Raw genomic sequence first — 20,850 nt, forward strand, 5'->3', positions numbered from 1 at the left:
AGTTAGGGAACCACTGCGACACTGCAGAGCGATTTGCGTATGACTGAAAGAAAACGACAACTTCATCACGCACATCAACAAGTAAAAAAATCACTCTCTTCTCAGCTGCATTATGTAAGAAATTGACCATTATCTTCTTAATGTCCACTTCAATTTGTAGGTCATCGCTTGTTCCTATTCCACGAGTAAACGCATTGTCGTTAAGGTCATTCGGTACCTTTCCTGTCGTTTCATTCATGTTTCCAAACTCTGACTATTATTCTGCTGCTCTTACTGATGTTCTTTCAGTGTAACGGTAAATTTTTAATTTATGGTTTAATCTTTCTTTATATTCAGTATTAAGTAATACAGCCTTCTGTAAATGTAATCCATGAGCTGTTATTCGTTTTAGCAATGAAAATACTCTTACATTAACGGAAGCTCTGTTTTATTTTATTGAAACATTTGTTTACAAACGAGTTTCTGTAGTCACTAAAGATGTATCTGTATTAATTTAACATCGGTCACGATTTCGAGTTATTTTCAAGATTCCGACTTCCATGAAAATGCAATACCAGTTTCATCACGTGTTCATCGTTCATTCTCTTTTATCGAGATGAAATTTCACGTGTGTGCTTAAGCCGAATGTCGGGCTGCACCTCCGAATTCGTGATTCTCATTGACCTGTAGTGGCACTACCCAGCCCCTATACGTGCGACCGACTTCTGTTGTGTGTGTGTGTGTGTGTGTGTGTGTGTGTGTGTGTATGCGTGCGGGGGCTGGTCGTCATTAAGTTCCGCGTTCGCATCTGGAACGTTGCCACGGCAATCTGCACGGCACTTCACATTTCAATTTGCGGAGTAACCAGTAGTTTTCTTCATTTAAAATAAAAGCGCACGGACGAACAGTTATTGGTGAACGTTATCAGCAGGTCCTGAATGGCAATACAACAGTAATTGCAATCACTCTTCAATTTTCTTCAGGGATTACTGTTGTGACATTTCACTTAACGCCAAATATTTTGTTTCTGTGCTCAGCTGGCCGTTAAAAATACTTACTCACTTAACGGTTCTTGGTTCCCAACAGTGTGGAGAGGAAAATTGGGCCAGTGCCAGTAGAGTAGAAATTTAACTGCAAGAAAATGAGAATCATAATCCTAAACGTACACTAACACTTTACAACGTGCAGTATCTTGGGCGAATAGCTGATTACTTTGGAAACTGTTTACTGTGTTACAATTACAGGGAAATTTCCTCCTTTAGAATTCTTGGCTATGAGTCCTCATTTCTCCTATCTCGAAACAAAGAAAAATGAGAAACGAAGAACGGAAATTGTGGTAAAAGGTAGGCTGCTTGGGATACTCACAACATGTATGTGCCTTGCTTATTGATACAGAGTCCTTCAGGCAAGATTATTAAATTGTCCTAGAACACATCCGACACTACAATTAAAACTCTGCACTTGATATGCCCGTTGAACAATGATATGTGCTTTCCCATTGTTAACAGATATAATTAACATCTCACGTGAATATCAATGAAAACCTTTACCCACAGAGAAAAATATCAATCATTTTGCGTTTATTCATTTTGAGATCCCGTCCTCGTACTTTCGGATTAGGTAAAATGCTTCAATTTCCACAGAAGAGGACTTTTGGCGTCCTTATCACTTGTTTAGTTTTGCCTTGAGGCAAAGCAGTAACAATGAAATTAGGTTGACAACGGACGTTCCTTGTACGTGAAACCAAAAGACAACTGTAGTCTCACTGCCTATTGAACAACGATTGTTTCTCTTTTAAATCAGCCAATCTTGAATGTTGTGCAACGAAAGGTTTCTTTTAAAAAAAAGGTAGGCGTCTTATTGGTCATTCGCCTGTTCCACGAGCGTCATCCAGTTCTGTCTAACACACTGGCTGCCCATTCGGGGTTGGATTTCCCCTTAGCCACTCATTCCACGTGTTGTTCCGCCATCCACTACCGAGTATTTCTCTTTATGACGTTTCATCTATTTTTATAGAGAACGCTGTATTAGGTAGCCTGTCTTCCCACAGTCTTAAGACACGACTGGGCCAGCGCAACCTTACCTCCTTTAGCATTGTACCGTCATTGTAGTAGACTGATGTAAGCGATGTTTGAACCTGGTGCCGAGGCTGTGAGACTTCTTCTGAGATTTTTGGCAGAACTGCAAAGTGTTCTATTAGCAGCTGCTAGACGTGCAGCTATTTCTATGTCTTGTCCCATTGCTCCTACTGAAGAGACTCCCTAAGTACTTGAAGCCGTGACCCCTATGTAAGGTTAAAGCGTCTGCGGCCAAGGGTGTGTCAAGGTTTTCTTGCTTGGAAATGGGTATTGTGTCTTCTCCTCATTAATACGCAATCCTGCTTTGTCAAAAATGTTATAATTGTTTTGCATTATCGTGATTACCCTCGTCTTGCTATGGCTTGCTAATGCAACTTCATAGGCCTAGGCGACTCTACTTATGTTTGTCACTGCAGTTGTTGATGTTGTGATCTGCAGGCCGAAGACCAGTTTGATGCAGCTCCCACGCTAGTCTATCCTGTGCAAGCCTCTTCGTCTCTACGGAACTACCGCACATGACAACCATTTCAACTCTTTACTGTGCTTCAGCCTTCAGTACTCTGCAGAGTTTTTACTCTCGACGCTTTCCTCTAAGAACAAATTAATTATTGTTTCATGTCTCATGGCGTGTCCTACCAAGTCATCCCTTCTTTTGGTCAAGTTGCACCACAACGTTCTTTTATCCTCGTTTAGATTATTCAGAACTTCTTCATTAGTTATTTTATTACATGATCTACCCATGTAAACTTCAGCATTCCTTTTTAGAAACCCTTTTCAGTGTTATATTCTCTTCTGTGCTGTACTGTACTACTGGCGATTACTTTCAGAAAATACTTCGTACCACATAAATTTATATTGGAAGTTAAAGAAATTCTGTTTTTCAAAAATTCTTATCTTGCTATTTCCAGTCTATATTTCACAGCCTCTCTTTCCTTTTGTAGTCGTCAGTTGATTTGCAGCTCAAATAGCAGAGCCCTTATTTAGACCCTACAGAAGGGTTCTTAGTAACGGAGTGTGAGAGCCTGCTGAAAAATTTCTGCGTAATATAAATATCCTGTGATTTCTAAACTATCCTTCATTAGAGGTTTGATATCTGACTTGGGTATGTCTGCATCTGTATCAATCGGAAGACAGTGTTATGCCACTGTGCCGTCTTCGGCAGGTCTCATGGGCGATCTCCGCTGTTTCCCAAATGAAACGAAACGTTGCTTCACTTTTCTTAGTACAACGGTTGTGGACAGTGTAGTCGTAACAGTATGTGTGAACTTCATCTGCAAGGACATATATACTCCGTAGCACCTGCAAAAATGCGTTGCGCAGCGAACGATACTTACCGCCAGTATTAAAGATTTCCTGTCTAGTCCCATTCACGAGATGAGAGACGCGAGATTACTTTCCATATACCTCTGTGCGCGTCCTAACCTCTCTTGTTATCATGGTGCATGCGCGACATATGCAGAATTGTCACCAAAACTTCCTCGATTACAGATTTTCTAATTTACCTATCACGGTTTCGCGAGAAAACGTCGCTTTTCTTCCAAAGATACCCATCTAGGTCCCCTGAGTATGTGTACTTTCATGTGGGCTACACCGACTTATTACAGTCTTAATAGCAAATCTATGAATTCTTTCCATGTGAATTACCATGCCTTGATGAATCCAAACGCTCAAAAAACACTATAGAATTCTTCAAAGGATTTAATGACATTAGCTGCATTTGGGCACTGAAATGATAAAAGGTGAAAATTTATGCCGCACCCAGACTGAAACCCGGGTTTCCCGCTTAACGCGAGCGTAAGCCTTAGGCGCCTCGACCTTCCAAGCACGCTTCTCATCTGACCCAAATTTCCAGTCTTTTCACACTACTGGCGTAACGTCACCTACGCATGAACCCTTACCCGCAGTTCCTGGTTCCTGTAATAGATCGGGCATATACATGGTCGCAATAGTGCCTTGGCCGGATTTAAAGAGAGTTGCCCTTCATTATGTCGATTGGAAATTTGGTCCAAGTTTATCTGCATTTTCTTGTGACAGTCCAACGACGGTACCCTCCCGTAGACAGCAGCAATGTAGACGAACAGTGTTACAGTGCTGCTGATCTTACGTGACAAATCCTTAATGTATACTGAGAACGTTAGAGATCCTATTACTCTTCCTTGTGGCACTTCCATTGTTGCTTTCCTTTGTGTTGAATACTGTCCACCCAGAATTAAATACTGGATTCTGTCAGTCTAACATTCATAGAACCAATCACGTATTTGTAAAAACGCTCCCCGTGACCGTATTTTGCTTAATAATCGACACTTTGGCACAAGTCCTCTTCGGAAATGTAGGGAAGTTTTTAGTTGTTCACTGGTCTTCTCTCTGTATACAGGATTCCAGCAGCAAAAGGAATAACGCGTCAGAACGAAACCCAGCCGCTCCTTCAAGCAGGCTAGATAAATGTGAGGAGCGGCGAGAGGGGGGGGGGGGAGGCGAGGGAGGGCAGGGGGGGGGGGGGAGGTGTGGCTGTCCGGTTCAAAGATAGCGACGCCTAGGAGCAGCCGCGGCTGCGGTCGCGAGTCGTTTGCCAACTCAGGTATCACGAGAGGCTTACTGGGTTCCACAGAGCGGCTTCTACGGAACCAGGAGCAACAACGATACGCAAAGCACAGCAGAGGTCGCGTGTCTCACTGCCAGGGTTTCAGCCTAGGTGGGCCATCCTAGGATGTAAAATATGGACAGAGCGACAACTATTACGGGTATCGACTGGTACACCGTCGTCGGAACTCGTAAATGTATCTATCTAGAGGTCTACCCTGATTTCAGAGTTTAGATAAAAGTCACCGGAATAGCTTGATAACTATTAAATGATAATGATGACTGAGTTCAAAATGGTTCAAATGGCTCTGAGCACTATGGGACTTAACATCTGTGGTCATCAGTCCCCTAGAACTTAGAACTACTTAAACCTAACTAACCTAAGGACATCACACACATCCATGCCCGAGGCAGGATTCGAACCTCGACCGTAGCAGTCGCGCGGCTCCGGACTGAGCGCCTAGAACCACTGGACCACCGCGGCCGGCGGTGACTGAGTTATTTTTGCGTTACAGATCGGCGGTATATTTTCACACATGGTATGTACATCCTGTTTTTGAACACACTAGCGCCGAAATGTACGAGCATAACAGTTACAGAAAACTCAAGCAGCAAACTAGAAAAGAAGTCATCTTCATGATGTTTTTACACACACGTGCATAATGTGGTTGCATGAGGTTCACCATATGGACGTTAATATTTGATTTGGATGCTACGCACCGTTACGCACATTATAACTGGGGTAAGAGAGGAACATTCGAATACGTAGTATTATAATAATGAGAGTAGCACAGGCTAAGGCGCCTTCCGTCAGCAGTTTAACTGGTATGAGACGTTGGTATGGAGATGAAGACGAAGTACGTCAACGTGGACATCTCAAGCACAGCAATGTATGGAAGTAAGAGCGGTCTTTTATAAATACGGTGACGAAGAAACTGGGAATACTTTAAATATGTTGTGGTAAAATGTCTATGGATGACCTTTACCGAAAAACGGATAGGTTAGTCGAACGTCTCCACAACACCCAGGAATACAGCAGTTAAGTTGGCGCTGGAAAGAAAAGTGGAAGGGTAAGGAGTAGGGGCAGGCAAATACTGGAATATGCAAAACGGGTTGTAGAGGATGCTGTATATGTTAGCGCGGTAGGAATGAAAAGATTTGCTAAAGGTATGAAAAGATGGAGGCCACCGAGAAATTATTCTAAAGGCTGATGACAAACTGACGGAGATGTTCCTCACACACATCAGAACTAGAATAACGCTTTACTTTATAAAATCGTATTAATGGAAAAGGAAAGTGATCTAATTGTTCGAGAAGTAGTGTTACAGGATCCCGTAAATTAAGTTGACTGATAAGAAATAAAGAGGTTTTCCGGAGGATCAGCAATGAAAGGAATATGTGAAAAACACTGACCATTAGAAGGGGCGAGAGGAGAGGACATGTGTTAAGGCCTTTGAGAAATATTTCCGTGGCATTAGACCATCAAGAGGAAAAATTATTGCAGAGGACAGAGATTGGAATATACACAACTATTAACTGAGGACATTCGATGAGGGTATTGGTACAAGATATCTTGGCAGGCACGTGACAACGGAAGGCGACTGATAACAACGCCCCCCCCCCCTCACAGAAAAACAAAAAATGCCTCAAACAAATAAAAAAATTATGAGAATTTTTTCAGTTCACTTTAGGATATTGAAATGTAAGTGAATTGTGAACGAATTACGTGTGATTATCTTCTATTGAAAGGGGTAATTTCCTCATCTGCTATCATTGTGAGTTGGAAAATGATATGAAATAAAAGTAGAAAAGCTTGTATCGAAGTATTAAAATTGTCTCTAGTCTCAAATGCATACAAAAGATGTTACTCAAGTACTCAAGAGGAATAAAATTGTCCCTGTATCAGTCGTCTAGCAGCTTAGCCTAGCATCAGTGAAGTTATGTGAAAATAAGTGTTTTTAGGCAGTGGAGGTAAAAATATCGCAGATCAGATGTGATACTAAAGAGCGTCCGCATTCTCTGTTTCAGGTCGGATGAGATCGAGGAAAGCTCTTACGACAAATTCACATTTCTGCGGCAGAAGACGTTTAATACGCACAACCCTACACTGTCGTTGTTTCGCTGGCTCTTTCTGCTTTTTCCTCTCATGCTCCTAACAGACGGTGTTCCTATCTGTACCTTCTCTGTCAGTTTTATTTTATTTCTCCTCTGCAGGCATCCACACCTTGGTGAGAGAGGTGGCTACGGCACTGAGTAAGAAGCTCGGCTCGCGTTCGGGAGGACGGCAATTCAGATCCGCGTTCGGTCGTCTGCCTTTAAGTTTTCCGTTGTTTCCCAAAATCGCTTAAGAAAAATGCCGGGATTGTTCCTTTGAAAAGGGCACGGCCATTATCCTAACCTAATCCGAGCTTACGCTGTGTCTCTAATGATTGGGACGTTAAACTCTAATTCCCCCCCCCCCCTTCTTTAACAGCTGCAGTATTAATGCAGTATTAACTGTAGTTATAACCTTAATCAGTGTAAACAGTAACTTGCTGTAAGAAACGAAATGATGGGTTAAACAATGTCTTTAAGAAAAGAAGCAAGAAACTCACGAAGAAACAGTAACTTTAGGTGAAACTGCTATCGAAAGATGATTTAGCCACACATTTTACCGGAATCAGTGTAAGTATTGCCAACGAACGTTGAGATTAGAAACAAATTTTTCGTTTAACTGAGCAGTTGCATCATAATTGTGCACCTTTACAGTTTTCCATTGACACCTACGCACAAGTGTGCATCGTGGCGAGTAGTGTCACGGTTGTTAATCGTGGAGCATGTCTGGCAAGTTGTAGCTCAGAAAGCGTTAGTTTGCTACAAAATTGGCACTGACTTCTGCGTATGAACAGGATATATGCCACCGAGAGAATAAAACGACATACATGTCATACTTTTAACGTTTATCGATTTATTAATACCGATAACGTAAAAAGGTACTGATACTTTCGGTTAATTTTGATTCTAAGTCGCAAAATAAACTGCTTTCCAAGTTTTTCTTGCACCACTGGCAGAGTTTCAACCCGATAAAGAAAATGCAGCACGTCTCGTATTGTCAACCCCACTTTTTCAACTTCGATAAGGACAGTTAAGTTATCCCGCCGAAGTATCAATAAAGAAAATAAATAACCTAAACTAGTCTGTGATCCTACCAAACAACACAGATAAAACGTTTTCCTGACTGCAAATCCATCCTAAGCTTTCTCCTTCAATCGTTACATGTTTCTGAGCTGCCTGTATGCAGATTAGATTTACTTGACGTCTACTGTTAGAGGCGGTATGCTCTTTCCTTTATTCGCACATGTGACCAAAGCTTCAAATCAATTATGAGTGGGACCTACAGTTTAAGGCAGCATCCAAGTCACTGTATGACTCTTTCTCTTCTAGAATATTTATTGTTGTTGCATTGGCTTGTAATTACAAACTGGTTCTCTGAAACTTTGGGCTGTTACAGTACATCTGGAAACACGATTAGCATAGGATGTGGTGACGACGAGGAAGCATACTGCGGTGACACTGAGCATTTGTTCTTGGTAGTATTTGCTTCAAGTGAGTTCTGCCTGATGTGCGTTCTGCACGTAAAGGCACTACAGTGCTTTGCACGTCGGTATAGTTCTGCAAATAAATCTTGAAGAAGTCGTTCTTCTCCAGCGATACCCAGGAGAATTTCTTCAGGTTTTGTCCACGGGAATCTTTGAAGGTGAATAGTTACAATAGCAGGGTAATATCTTATCTTCCTTATACTGAGGCCGATTTGCAATGTCTGTGATCAACGCTGAGGTGTTAGAGTGCCTAATGTTAATCTTTTGCATATTACTAAATGTGATATAAATCGAGTTGCTCAGTATCGAGACTATTACTTTTTTATTGTAATTCTAGTTTTCTTTACATTGACTTACCATGGCATTGATACAGGAGACGCTAATACTCATTTTTATATGTTCTGTGCAGAAGTTGTTTCTTTCCGTGCTGTTCTTGCCGTTATTTTAGCTTTGCTTACAAATTAAATATTCAAAACTGGTTATTTTATCACACACACCAGTCATTTTATAATGCATACGCATTCCGTGCCGTACGTTAGCCTGACACGTATGCAACCCGCGAAACAATTATCTTCCCGGAGCCAGTTACACGATTTCGAGGGGCCAGGTACCGAGCGAGGTGGCGCAATGTTTAGCACACTGGACTCGCATTGGTGAGAACGAGGGTTCAAACCTGCATCCAGCCATCCAGATGTAGGTTTTCCGTGATTTTCCTAAATCGCTCCGGCAAATTGCGGGTAGGATCCTTTGACATGGCACGGGCAATTTCCTTTCCCATCCTTGATACAATCCGAGCTGGCGCTCTGTCTCTAATGTTATCCGTGTCGACGGGACGTTAAACCCAATCTTACTTCTTAGAGGGGGCAGGCAACCAACAAACAGCCCATCTCACAACGAGCAATAAGTGTAGATTGACAGCACATCACAACTTCTTGCCTGAAAGAGCGTATTGACAGACCAGCAACCTAACAGCTGACAGTTCTTGTGAAGAAACTACTTACAGTGCCATTGGGACACAACATTCACAGAATATATCGTCGGGAAAGGAGGGGTTGGGGGGACAAAGAGGGAGACATTGCGGCATGGTAACATCAGTTGCGGAAGAAATCTCTCAGTCGCTATGCTTTCCATCATGGCAAATCACAATCGACTGAAAAAGCGCCTCCATCACATCAACATCGAACCATTCCGTCTGTGCACATTCTGTTTGGCTGCGTATACAAGTAGGAGACATTAACGTCGTTAGTGAGGAACACCATCCGTCTAAACCATCAGATACCGACTTCAGTTGCTGCACTGTAAGCATCAGGAACGTACATCCCCCGGTAATAACCTACATCAGTTATGTTTTAGATTCATCTCAAGTGTCACGTCTTGCGAACCCCTACGTTATTTTTCTATGATTATGTGATCGCACGCTGAGCGAGTGTGGCCTGGACTGGAGTAGAGTAGAGTAGACTTACGGAGCGTGGTCTCGGTGTTGTTGGGCGCCATGGCAGCTCTCAGAGTCGGTGGTCGGGGTCCAGTGGTGCGTCGGCGGGCTCTGCCAGCAGACTGTGCGCCCCGGCAGTGTTCGCAGTCGAAGTGTGGCCGGCACGCCCGACAGCCCCTGACATATGGGGCTGGGCGGCGCATTCCGATCGAGCGATCCGGGCCACAGGTTCACGGCTCGCGGCTCACAGTGCCAAGAGCGCTACCTGCCAAGTGACCTCTCGGCTGCTCTGTTGCTGCTGCTGTGCTCTCAGAGGCTAGCATCTTGCAGACACTTCCTGAACAAATTTTCGCCAAGTCCAGCACTTCATAGTTTCCGACAGTAGCTTAAAAAGTTGTGTGCTTAATTTTCTGTCATAGAAAAAAGCACACTGTAATGGTTGGACGGTACATAAGTAAGGACCTCTTTTTGTTTCGCGAATGCATACACGTCAGACACATTCACAGCGAAATATGTTTATCCTGTGAATCCGTTACAAAAGATGGAAATGGAAATGAGTGTTTGGCGTCATTGGCCGGGAGGCCCCTTGCGGGCAGGTTCGGCCGCCTTGGTGCAGGTCTTACTACATTCGACGCCACATTGGGCGACCTGCGCGCCGGATGTGGATTAAATGATGATGAAGACAGCACAACACCCAGTCCCTAAGCGGAGAAAATCCCCGACCCAGCCGGGAATCGAACCCGGGCCCACAGGACGGCAATCCGTCACGCTGACCACATTTATTTTTTTATTAATCTCATTTTTGTTCGTTTTTCGTTCGTTGCATCTGCTCGGGGCGGACGTCGTAAGACATCAGTTCGTCGTTGATCGCTTAGCTCAGTTTTTTTTTATTTTTTTTTATTACAGAGGGCAGTTAACCCTCTGACCGAACACGCTGAGTTACCGTGCCGGCAGAACACTCAGCTATTGGGGCAGACGTTACAAAAGATGAGAAGATACGATGCCCATGGTGAGCTTACAATGTGTAGGCAAAATTGGAAATGAAATCTCATTTTGCAGCCGACGATAAAATAATGGCAACACTGTACGAGAAATAGTATTTATGCTCTCTCTTTGTTAGTCTCGCTCTATTTGGCCAGCTACTACTGCTGCACGTAGTGAGTATACAAACAGGTTGTAGTATCTGTCGATTCAACCCAGAATAAGTATAATGCCAAACAGAAGCAATGTGAAAGAAGCAAAAAGAGTTTCGGTCTAAAAACAGTAACTGGATATCGATCCGATTGAGAATACGGAAGAAGTGGATTAAGTCAGACATCGTTGTTTGAGTGAACTTCAATAGCTTAACATCAGCCACAGATATTGTGACAACTATTAGTGAAACTATAAGACAAAAACACTGCTTAGGTCTTGCAATTATTCCTGTTCAAAATATCCCATCAATGGAACATGAAGAAATACGGTGACCTGGATTCCACCATAAATTGTACGCCCCACTCATAATTGGCTAAATGCGCCGGTTATACCTTGGAGAGCATACCAGAGCCGAACAATAATAGCAATGATTGTTTTTGAGAATTAAACTGTGACACAAGGCAAAAGTTCTCTGCAGAGATATCCGACAATGTTTTCTTCAATAATCACTGATACTCAGGAAGGACTTGATCATAACTACTTTTTTTTATTCCTTAGACACAAAAAAATAGCCGCCAGCTTCAGAATCTGTGTTATAATAAAGAAAATAGATCAGTCATGTATTTAAGGATAATATGAATCCAAGGCATATATCCGTTTAGAAAGTGCATAAAGCCCTACGGTTCAACAATTACAGGAAGTCCCTAAGCTAATTTGCGTACGTAAGCTGAATGATCGGCTGCCAAGTAAATCGAGAATCTTGGGAAGTATAAGAGAAACTTAACTTGTCACTAGAAGTCGGAAACATATAACCAAAGATACTGTCATGCTGATAACAAAATAAAGGGAAATGTATTAAAATTATATTCACAAAAAAGAACATACGAAAATCATCGTTACCGAATTGATCTTAACAATATTGTAGCTACATTTAACACTTGGGATGCATGATTACCCCAGTTTCAGACAATGAAGGATTCGTAGATTTCAGAGAAGAGATCTCAACACGAATGACTAGCCAAGAGCCGGTGGACCTTCAATGGTAACAACCAGTCGTACGTCAGTTGTGATGCTGTAAAGGCATAATCATCATTGACAGAACTACATATACGTTTGAGACTGAACTATAATAAGAACCAAAGTTGAAGGAATGCCACTGTGTCATTTTCAAAGGAAACATTCCCGGAATTCTCCTTAATCTATTTAGGCAGATCGCGGGGGATAAATCTACTTGGCCTCGTGGGGAACAAGAATCCGATGTTTCGACCATTGAGATTCAGTATAGAGTTAGAGAGAGAGAGAGGTAGAGAGAGAGAGAGAACGTGTCGAGTCATTTGGAAGCTCCCAGCTGCCGAGGGAATCAGGATGTTCACTTCAGAGGGTGCCCTTGACTGTTCGACTATGGTGGACTGTCACAACGAAGGACAAAGTGTTGTAGATCTCTCAAAAATTCATTTTTGGATAATAATAGCCCGTGAGCAGGCATAGCATTCACATGCAAGTAAGGTTTCTCACGGAATATGACAGAGCCTCGAGGTTAGCAACACCTCAGGAACAACGCCATGTGGTGCTCTGAAAATAGATGAGGGTCGTCTGGACTGATGAGTGTTACATATGTTGGTCATGCTTATGGTAGGGGACGAGTACATCGAAACCACATGAGGTAATGCATCTCACCAGCCGACAAGGTGTGGCTTGCAGGTACCTTGATAGAAATGCACATCTGTGAAATCCAAACATGCTGTTGTGTACCAGTGAATACAGTCTTTCTCCATTGCACGCCATGACAACAGTCACAAGGATCAGGTGAATAGGGGGGCTGTTGTCATTGGCAGCCCTTTCAAGAAGATCAACGCACACGTTTCTTCAATTGCTCTTCTTCTCGGCTTTGAGGTTTTTCGCCACCATTTCGGTCAAAATTTGATGTACGGTGAAAGCGCTTAAGTGTAACGGAGCACCCATCATCGTTATTGTTAAACGTCGGTCTGATCTCACAAGAACACGCATACGTCCGACTTTTTTGTCGATTTTTGAAGTTGAAGGTCTCCCCATGTGAGGTTCAGCTTCAACATGTTCTCGGCCTTCCAAAAATGATTCTTGCGATCGAAAAACTCGTGCTGTTGATAAGGAATGTTCCGCATAGGCCGCCTGTTTCAACTTTTCACAGGTCATACTTGCGGATTCCCCAAGTTTAACACCAAACTTGATGTCCTAACGTTGCCCTAAATTCCACTATTCCATTTTCATGACACACAACAAAAACACAGCTTCACTGATGGCGCTTTCAAAAATTACGTGATGGCTGTACAGAGCTGAAGTTCGAACTGAGCATCTGAAAGGGATGAACACACCAGCCTACACGAGTAGATCAACACAGCGTTGCCAGACCGCTCGCAGTGTCGTCAGTCTAATTACTTTTCTCATAACCTCGTACGACGTGAGTTGCTTGTTTCACTTGCTTACAAAAGCGCAGATGCTGACTGATTGCCGCGAGACGCTCTAGGCCTCAGAAAAGCGCGCGTAAATATGATTCTTTTCGAGAGAAGCTGGCCATCCCAAACCGTTACGTACCGCTGCTGCGAATGTCAAAAGTAGACACACGTGCTTGAAACCAGCTGATCTGCAACAACCGAGGATTGAGTTTCTCTGGGCGAACATACGGTATAAATTAAGAACGAAACAATATTCCAGCCCTGAAGATATACTGAAGAAGCTATTGAAATTTGGTTGTGCAGATATCACTGAGTGTAAGAGCAAGTTCCATTTAGGCAGGATGGGGAATTCACTCGTGCCAAAGGTTACGGTCTGAATGTAGCATGGCGTGGAGTAGGGACCCACCTGCTAAGCCGTTACCACTTCACTGCACTGAAAGGGTATCGTGAACGTGACGCTGTTGGAGGTTAAGTTGCAGCGGTGCGGAACTTCAGTGACCTCTTCTGTCCTCGTCTTGACGGAAGCGAGATCACGGTTGCAATTTCACAATTTAAGAGGATCATTCCATTCAATCACACTTGTAGTGTTATTCACATTTTACTGTGTTAAACAGTTATAATGTTAATCACATTGTAATGCGGTGAACGTTACAAATGTGGACGAGCCGAAACTGATCAGTGAATTTCTCTGGATCTCCAACAAGACTAATAAGTGACTTCTTCAAAGACGACACAGCACACGACCGGCTCCTGCTTACCCCAAATTTCAATATCTATTTTTGCTTTCCCTAAATCGCGAGCTTATCTTTGCAGTGCTTTGTATATCTGTGCTATGATCAGCTTCGATTGCTCGAAACAAGTTATTTGGGCGGTCTCTGTGTGTCTCCACTGATGAATTTCGTATGTTTGGAGACATGCTGGCGCATCAGCCATTGGGAAACTTTCGCGGGTTTGGAGGCGATATAACTTGGGGATTTAATATGGAGGAAGTTTTTTTGCCATTCTGGGTCTGGGGTCTGTTCCTAATATATGATGCGGAGGAAACCTGAGGTATTCTCCTCCTTGGTTTGTCTGGTTTCGATGCGAGCTGGTTCTGAGTTTCTACAGTGATGAAGGTTGTGAGTGAGTTCTTTCAAATTACTTCTTGTAATCTCTAACATGCGACGTATAACTTACGTCAGTCTTACATTCTAAATATTTGTACAGTTATCTAGCGATCACTGGACACACAGAACTTGTCATGGTATCCTTCCGCGTGTTGAAATCAAGTTTCATAGTCCGCTCATTGTTTCTGAAATGGAAGCTGATTGCAGGACCGGGTAAAGTCTTTTCAAACTTTCGTGTTATAGATTCAAGTTTATAAAAGTCTCGTGCACGAAAAATGATTAATTGTCTCGCTAGAAGTGGTGTACTGAGATCATGTAATATTGTTACTCTGCTCGAGAAACTTGCTTATGGGCAAAGGAATGTCTGAACTGTTTTGAATACAATAAATAAATAAATGTGGTATGTGTGTATTTGTCCTGTATTTTCTCTGAAGTATTTTGTCCTCTCCGAGTCATTCAGTTTGTTATATTACGTAACATGCTGTTGCGCCGCAATATTGCACACACTTGTCGCTGCAAGATTTGTCATTTCTATGCTCAGATACGACACGAGCAGTTAACTGCATTAATCATATGTTAACATTACACACAATTAACGAACACTCTTGTTCTCTGCGTGGATTAAGGTTACACGTGGTGCAAGGTAAATCATCGGAGCCGTCCTGGAAGAATGATGTTTTCTGAGTACAATACACAGTGTTCTAGTATATTAGTGCGATGTCCTGTGGAACACGTGAGACCGATGGGGTTTCTATTTGCAACAGTACGTGGGGATTTTGTTTTTAAGCTATATTCTGATCTAGGTAGTTTAATGAAGTGTTTCGAATGAAGTATTGCTTTCAAGTCTAAATTCAGTGATTACGGATACGAGGGATCAATGATACTGCATTGTTTTTGGCTATAAGTTGAAAACGTACACACAACATAGCTTTTGCGACAGATCCTTGTTGAATGCTTACCCACTGTTTAATGTTGCGCCTTTGTTAACTGAGTGTTTGAATCTGTGACTATTTCGTTATATATGATAATAGTTCATTTTTATTACACAACACGCCACTTACGCAATGAATCGGTACACATAGTTGACTTTAAAGCAAGCGTAGATAGCACTTCAAAAGAAGAGTGTTGAGATCACGACGGCAGACAAGCCGCTTGTCTACAGTGTACAACTATCCCCTCTCGGAATTTCATGATTTACGGATGGAACATGTTGTTGTTGTTGTTGTTGTTGTTGTTGTTGTGGTCTTCAATCCTGAGACTGGTTTGATGCAGCTCTCCATGCTACTCTATCCTGTGCAAGCTTCTTCATCTCCCAGTACCTACTGCAGCCTACATCCTTCTGAATCTGCTTAGTGTATTCATCTCTTGGTCTCCCTCTACGATTTTTACCCTCCACGCTGCCCTCCAATACTAAATTGGTGATCCTCGATGTCTCAGAACATGTCCTACCAACCGACCCCTTCTTCTAGTCAAGTTGTGCCACAAGCTTCTCTTCTCCCCAATTCTATTCAATACCTCCTCATTAGTTACAGCAGAGGATTCCTGGCGTTCATCATAAGGATGGGATTTCATCACGGAAACTTCCCGTCACCTCAACAGAATAACCATTAAATACTTCGCAACTTATTCGCGCGAATCTACATCAGAAGGTGTTTTCGTGTGGGCAGTATCACTATTACCAAATCACTTTGTGCAAGAGACTATGCCCACTGCAGAAAACTCTCAACACTGTCCTCGCAGTAAAAGATTTAACAAATAACACGAGATATCTGAGTCTAAATGTATAACGCTTTTATCAATTAATTAGTAATATGTACCGTTTCATTAATAATAAATAGAATTATATTTGTTGCTTGTTACCCTGATGTTTTACTGTGAGCTAGTATATGCACTGTATGCAGGTACACAAATATACTTTAGTGATCAAATGTGATACGGTGCACGGTATGTACTTCAAATGCCCATAAATAAATGGCCCATCGACGGCGAGGTCATTAGAAATGTACCACACAAGTACGGGGAAGGAAATTTGTTGCCTCCATTTAGAGGAACCATTCCGGAATTTGCCGTAAACGGTTGAGAGAAAACTGCGGAAAATCTAAACGTGGATGGTGGCACGGGGAAGTGGACCCATATTTTTGTGACGCATGTCATTCTGTTTGTTGCAGAGTTCTGGTCTGATAAGAACACCACGCATAGCGTCACTTTATTTTTTATTTAATTTTCATTCTTTTTTGTTTAATTAGCCTCTGCAACATATGATGAAAAATTGTCTAGAATAATATAATGTAGGCATAACAATATTAGAAACATACAGTCGTCGACACGCGAGTAAATACAGTCGAAAGTAGTCTGGTGCCGTCTCTACAGAGTATCTGATAAGTGCCTGAACTCCTCTTGACACTGATACAGTCGCTCATTTACATGAGCAGTCTCCGCTGAAATCAGTTCGCGAAATAGCAATTGAACTTCAGCTACCACAGTGAACAACGCATGGCAACACTAAGAAAAAAAATCTGGTCTGGCATAGCATCACGATACATGTCCGCGCCACCTTTTTTGAAACGGTACGCGAATGGACATACTGAAAACGTGGTTAATATGTCAACTGGAAAGGAAAGGAATTATGGATGATATGTGGTTACTGCAGGGCGGAGCTCCAGCTCAATTTGCTGTTAAGCCGCGTAACTCCCTTGATGAACAATGTCGAGGTCGTTAGATTGGGCGTGGCTGAGCAACATCTCCACCGCTGTTGAAGCGACCACCGCGAAGCCCTGACGTTACCACGCCACACAAATTACGGTGAGTAATCAAGTCCCATGTCTCTCAACATCTATACAGAAGAATTAAAGAATTGTCAAAAACTGTTGAGGAAGCCTGCAGAAGCCTTGTATAAGGCACGATGGTGCACATACAGATACTCTGTATACATGGCTGTTATATGTAAGCACTCCAATGTATAATATACTATTTTTATTTCTTTCTAGCTGGCACTTGAGAATAGCATAATAGGGCAAATTTGAGACCTTTAATAAGTACGGTTAATAACGTCCAGGTGCAATACGTTGTCATTTCTAAAATAATGGTTGCTTCTGGGGGTGTGGGGCTTCTTGGAACTCGTGGGATGTATCAGAGGAAAAATACCAAAAAGTATTTAACAGTAAAGGGAAATGTAAACGAAATATTATTCTGGTACGGACATCTCGAAAGGATGAGTGAAGGTAGCTTAGCAAACGTAGTGTAGTATTGTATTTCCCGGGAATAATGACGCAAAGTTGTAAGCCTCGTAGCATGAAGGTGTTTATGGTGCGAGGACCACAAGAGGAGTAGCAATGTCAAAGGGTGACAATGGGGCGGCGACAGCCATCCAACTTTCGCATTATTACACACATGATGATGTCTCAAGAGTAACAGGACTGGATTGTTACCTGTTCATCCACCGCTAAGACTTTAACGTAGCGACGTCAGTCCTAAAAATAAAAGTTTCTCGATAACTAAAAAGACAATCCATGTTATGTAACAAAACAAACAGACAAAAGCAGTTCCGTATAAGAATTCCTAACGTGACAAAATCCGTAAACAATGCATGTGAGAAACTTGTACACAGCAGTTAATGAAAGACGAATCTTCTTTTGTGCACTTACGAGAGATGTGAGTCTTATTTCGGAGAAAAACTGCAAATGAAGTTAAAATTTAGAAATAAAAAGATAATAAATCCGATAATCACTTTATGCGCCCCGCCTTATCGGTACTAGTCATTGTAAGTGAAGCATGAAATTCTTGGCAACAGTCTTAAGTAAAGACATTAGATAGTACTAACCAAACAGGAAGATGACTTGTCCGAGAAGCGGACAGTGATTCATAGATGAACGGCCTCTGATCGGTGATACCTGCCAGGGGTCGTAGCCTGCACTCATCTGCCAAGTAGTTGCCTCCCATTGTCATCATGTGATGTGGTCGCCTTAAATGTCTTCCGTGTCGACAAGAGCTTTGCGAGCGAAAGCTGCCGAGACGCTGACTCTGTTCTCCACAATGGTACTGTCTCGTCACGTCGTATTAGTGGCTTGGTCGTGATTAGTTCAACCGGAATGCCGAAAGAGTAACGAATACCAAATACGCCAGTGGAACTTCGAGCTCTGTCTATCCAATAAGAAGTCTTTTACCATTCAGAGGTTCACGGGATAGTCTCACGTGAGCCTTAATTAACACTATAATGACTTAGTCTGTGATCCCTGCACTTTTCCTCATAATATTTTCTTTACTTGTTACCTCACTATATTCGTCTTTGTAGCTGCCACGGCTAATTGGGTGCCCAGTGGTTCTCGGCGTGGAGTCACGCGGACTGATCCCGGATGGCGACTGCAGCTTCCACCCCGGTATCTGGCTTGCAGGGGGAGGTTTATGATGACCAGAATGCTTCAACCTTTCCGCAATGTCTTATGGAGCGATGAGATATGACGCTGTTGATGGTGACGACTCATCCAGATGAGGACATCTAACTTGCTGGAAGCTTGGTGTTCTTTGAGGTATCTACACCTAGTTTCACCCCACAACACTGTACTTTATACGCACATACCACAGTCTTAGCCTGGTAGTGGTTAAGTGCAAAATTACTATACTGAGATTCGGAGTTCGGTCCGCAGTCCTACCGAGGATATTTTGTGTCACTTAATGACAGCTATCAGCACTTTGTTATTGTGAAAAATGCCATACTGTATCACGATTCGTCGTCCATATTAGACTGTATGTTCCCCAATCACTGGGTGTGTAGGTCAGTTCAAAGATCAGAGGAAGCGAAAGGCATACCATCTCCAATAGAAACTTGCATAATAAAATACTGCAGTGTTAAAACGAACCGTCGGGCTGAGGACAGCTTTACCTTTCCTTCAGTAAAGAAGTCACTACCATGACCCAAAGGAAAAGCGACGACGTGTACGAAGACGAAATCCGTTCCAGCTAAACGCTTGAAATTACCCTTGGTACCTACCAGCCAAAAGTGTCTCACGATTATACTTAATTTTATTAAATTCCTGATAATGAATTCTGTCGCTTAGAGTTTGTTTTCGCTTGAGTTAAAAGTTTTTTCCAACATGTACAACGAAGGATTATTATTTAACAACCCATCATAAAAGCCATCTTTGAGGGCAGAGGGCGACCTCGAACTGAATACTGATGAATCTAAATGCGTTCGCTGCTTCTTTCAATGAGCCATCCTGATACATACCGCATTTTACGGACTATAAGACGATACAGACTATAAGATGTACCTTAATTTTTAGGCAGTTTTTTTAAATTAAATGTTTCCCAATTTTATTATTAGACTGAAAAGCCAAGCTAAAAATTTCTTTGTTTACGAAACCGAATTGACCTTTAAAAATCCCTGAAAATCATCATCTGAACTTTCTTCATATTATTTCTCTTCTTCTTCTTCTTATTCTTCCTCTTCGTCGTTGTCGTTGTCCTCTTCATACATAAGATGGTCTTCATTGTCATCGAGAGCGCTCCTTATGCCGCACTTCTTGAAAGATTTAACAATAATTATCCTCACTCTATACGACGACTATTTCACCCACTGACACACTTGTTTAAATGTAAGTCGTTTTAAAGCTCCCTTCGGCGTGAATTAGGTTGGGTTTTATCCATCAACCACTTGTTCCATTCCTCTCCCATATACACTTTAAATGGTTTATTTATCGGGACATCAAGAGTCCTCCCGGAATAACGGCAAGCTCTGTATTTCCCCGTCACAATTTCTCTTTCATAGAAATTTCAAATTTCTGCTAAACTGATATAGCACAGGAAGAGAACTCTTCTTCAATAAATCATCTTTCCTTCTCTCCCTCACTCTGTTGATCCTTCATTCCACACCAGCCTCGTCCATTCACCCTTTGTCATGTACAACACCACCTGGCGGTATTTCAGAAGTTTTGACAATGTTTTGCGCTTGAGATTCATTGCAGTGTTTAGTACCGTCAGCACAACATGAAAGGATAACAGTGTAGTGCATTTTTTGTGTCCATTTGTTTTTATAATCACAGTTTTAGCTCTTTTCATGGGAGTTCTGTTACTCGACACATCAAATGTCATGGTAGTTTCGTCCTTATTCGCTATTTAGCTTTGTTCTACACTGGTTTTCTTCCGATATTGAATAATAGAAGGATAATAGAAGGATAATATTTTCTGTTCATACTCTTGTGGCATTTGTGAGATATTTTGGTTTTGGTTTGTATGCTAAAGGTCCATGATGCCTCATAAACATGTAGCACCAACCAAGTCTACTCTAAGTCTACTCTAAGTCTAATAAGCTCCACCGCAGCGTTAGCTTAAGAGTGTGTATTTGAATCATTTTTGTATTAATTCCAATGCTGTTTTGATTGTGTCCTTGAGTACATTCAGTGCGTCATTTTCTAGTTTTGGCCATTTTGCGTTCAGTCCTCTGTTTACACATTTAGTCTTCGTCATTTTTTTCAGTTCTTATTTACTATCCCGCAAATCACGAATGGTTTTTATCTGTTGGTGGAAGGCCGAAAT

At 42.2% G+C, this 20,850-nt stretch overlaps 1 protein-coding gene across 2 annotated transcripts in view; it reads right to left on the reverse strand.

Moving 5' to 3' along the window:
* The window catches only part of LOC126188903 (paramyosin, long form), a 187,870-nt gene that overhangs the window by 152,660 nt on the left and 14,360 nt on the right, over positions 1-20,850 (reverse strand). Inside the window, exon 1 of one of the 2 annotated variants that reach the window (XM_049930590.1) lies at positions 9,679-9,853. The exons of the other annotated variant lie outside the window; for it this stretch is intronic. Within the exon in view, the coding sequence (XP_049786547.1) occupies positions 9,679-9,850 (172 nt within the window). The 5' untranslated portion in view covers positions 9,851-9,853. Of the gene's footprint in view, positions 1-9,678; positions 9,854-20,850 lie in introns of those variants that run through there. 2 annotated transcript variants of the gene reach the window in all.

The sequence above is a fragment of the Schistocerca cancellata genome, chromosome 5 (genome assembly GCF_023864275.1).
Source record: "Schistocerca cancellata isolate TAMUIC-IGC-003103 chromosome 5, iqSchCanc2.1, whole genome shotgun sequence".
Lineage (NCBI taxonomy): Eukaryota > Metazoa > Arthropoda > Insecta > Orthoptera > Acrididae > Schistocerca > Schistocerca cancellata.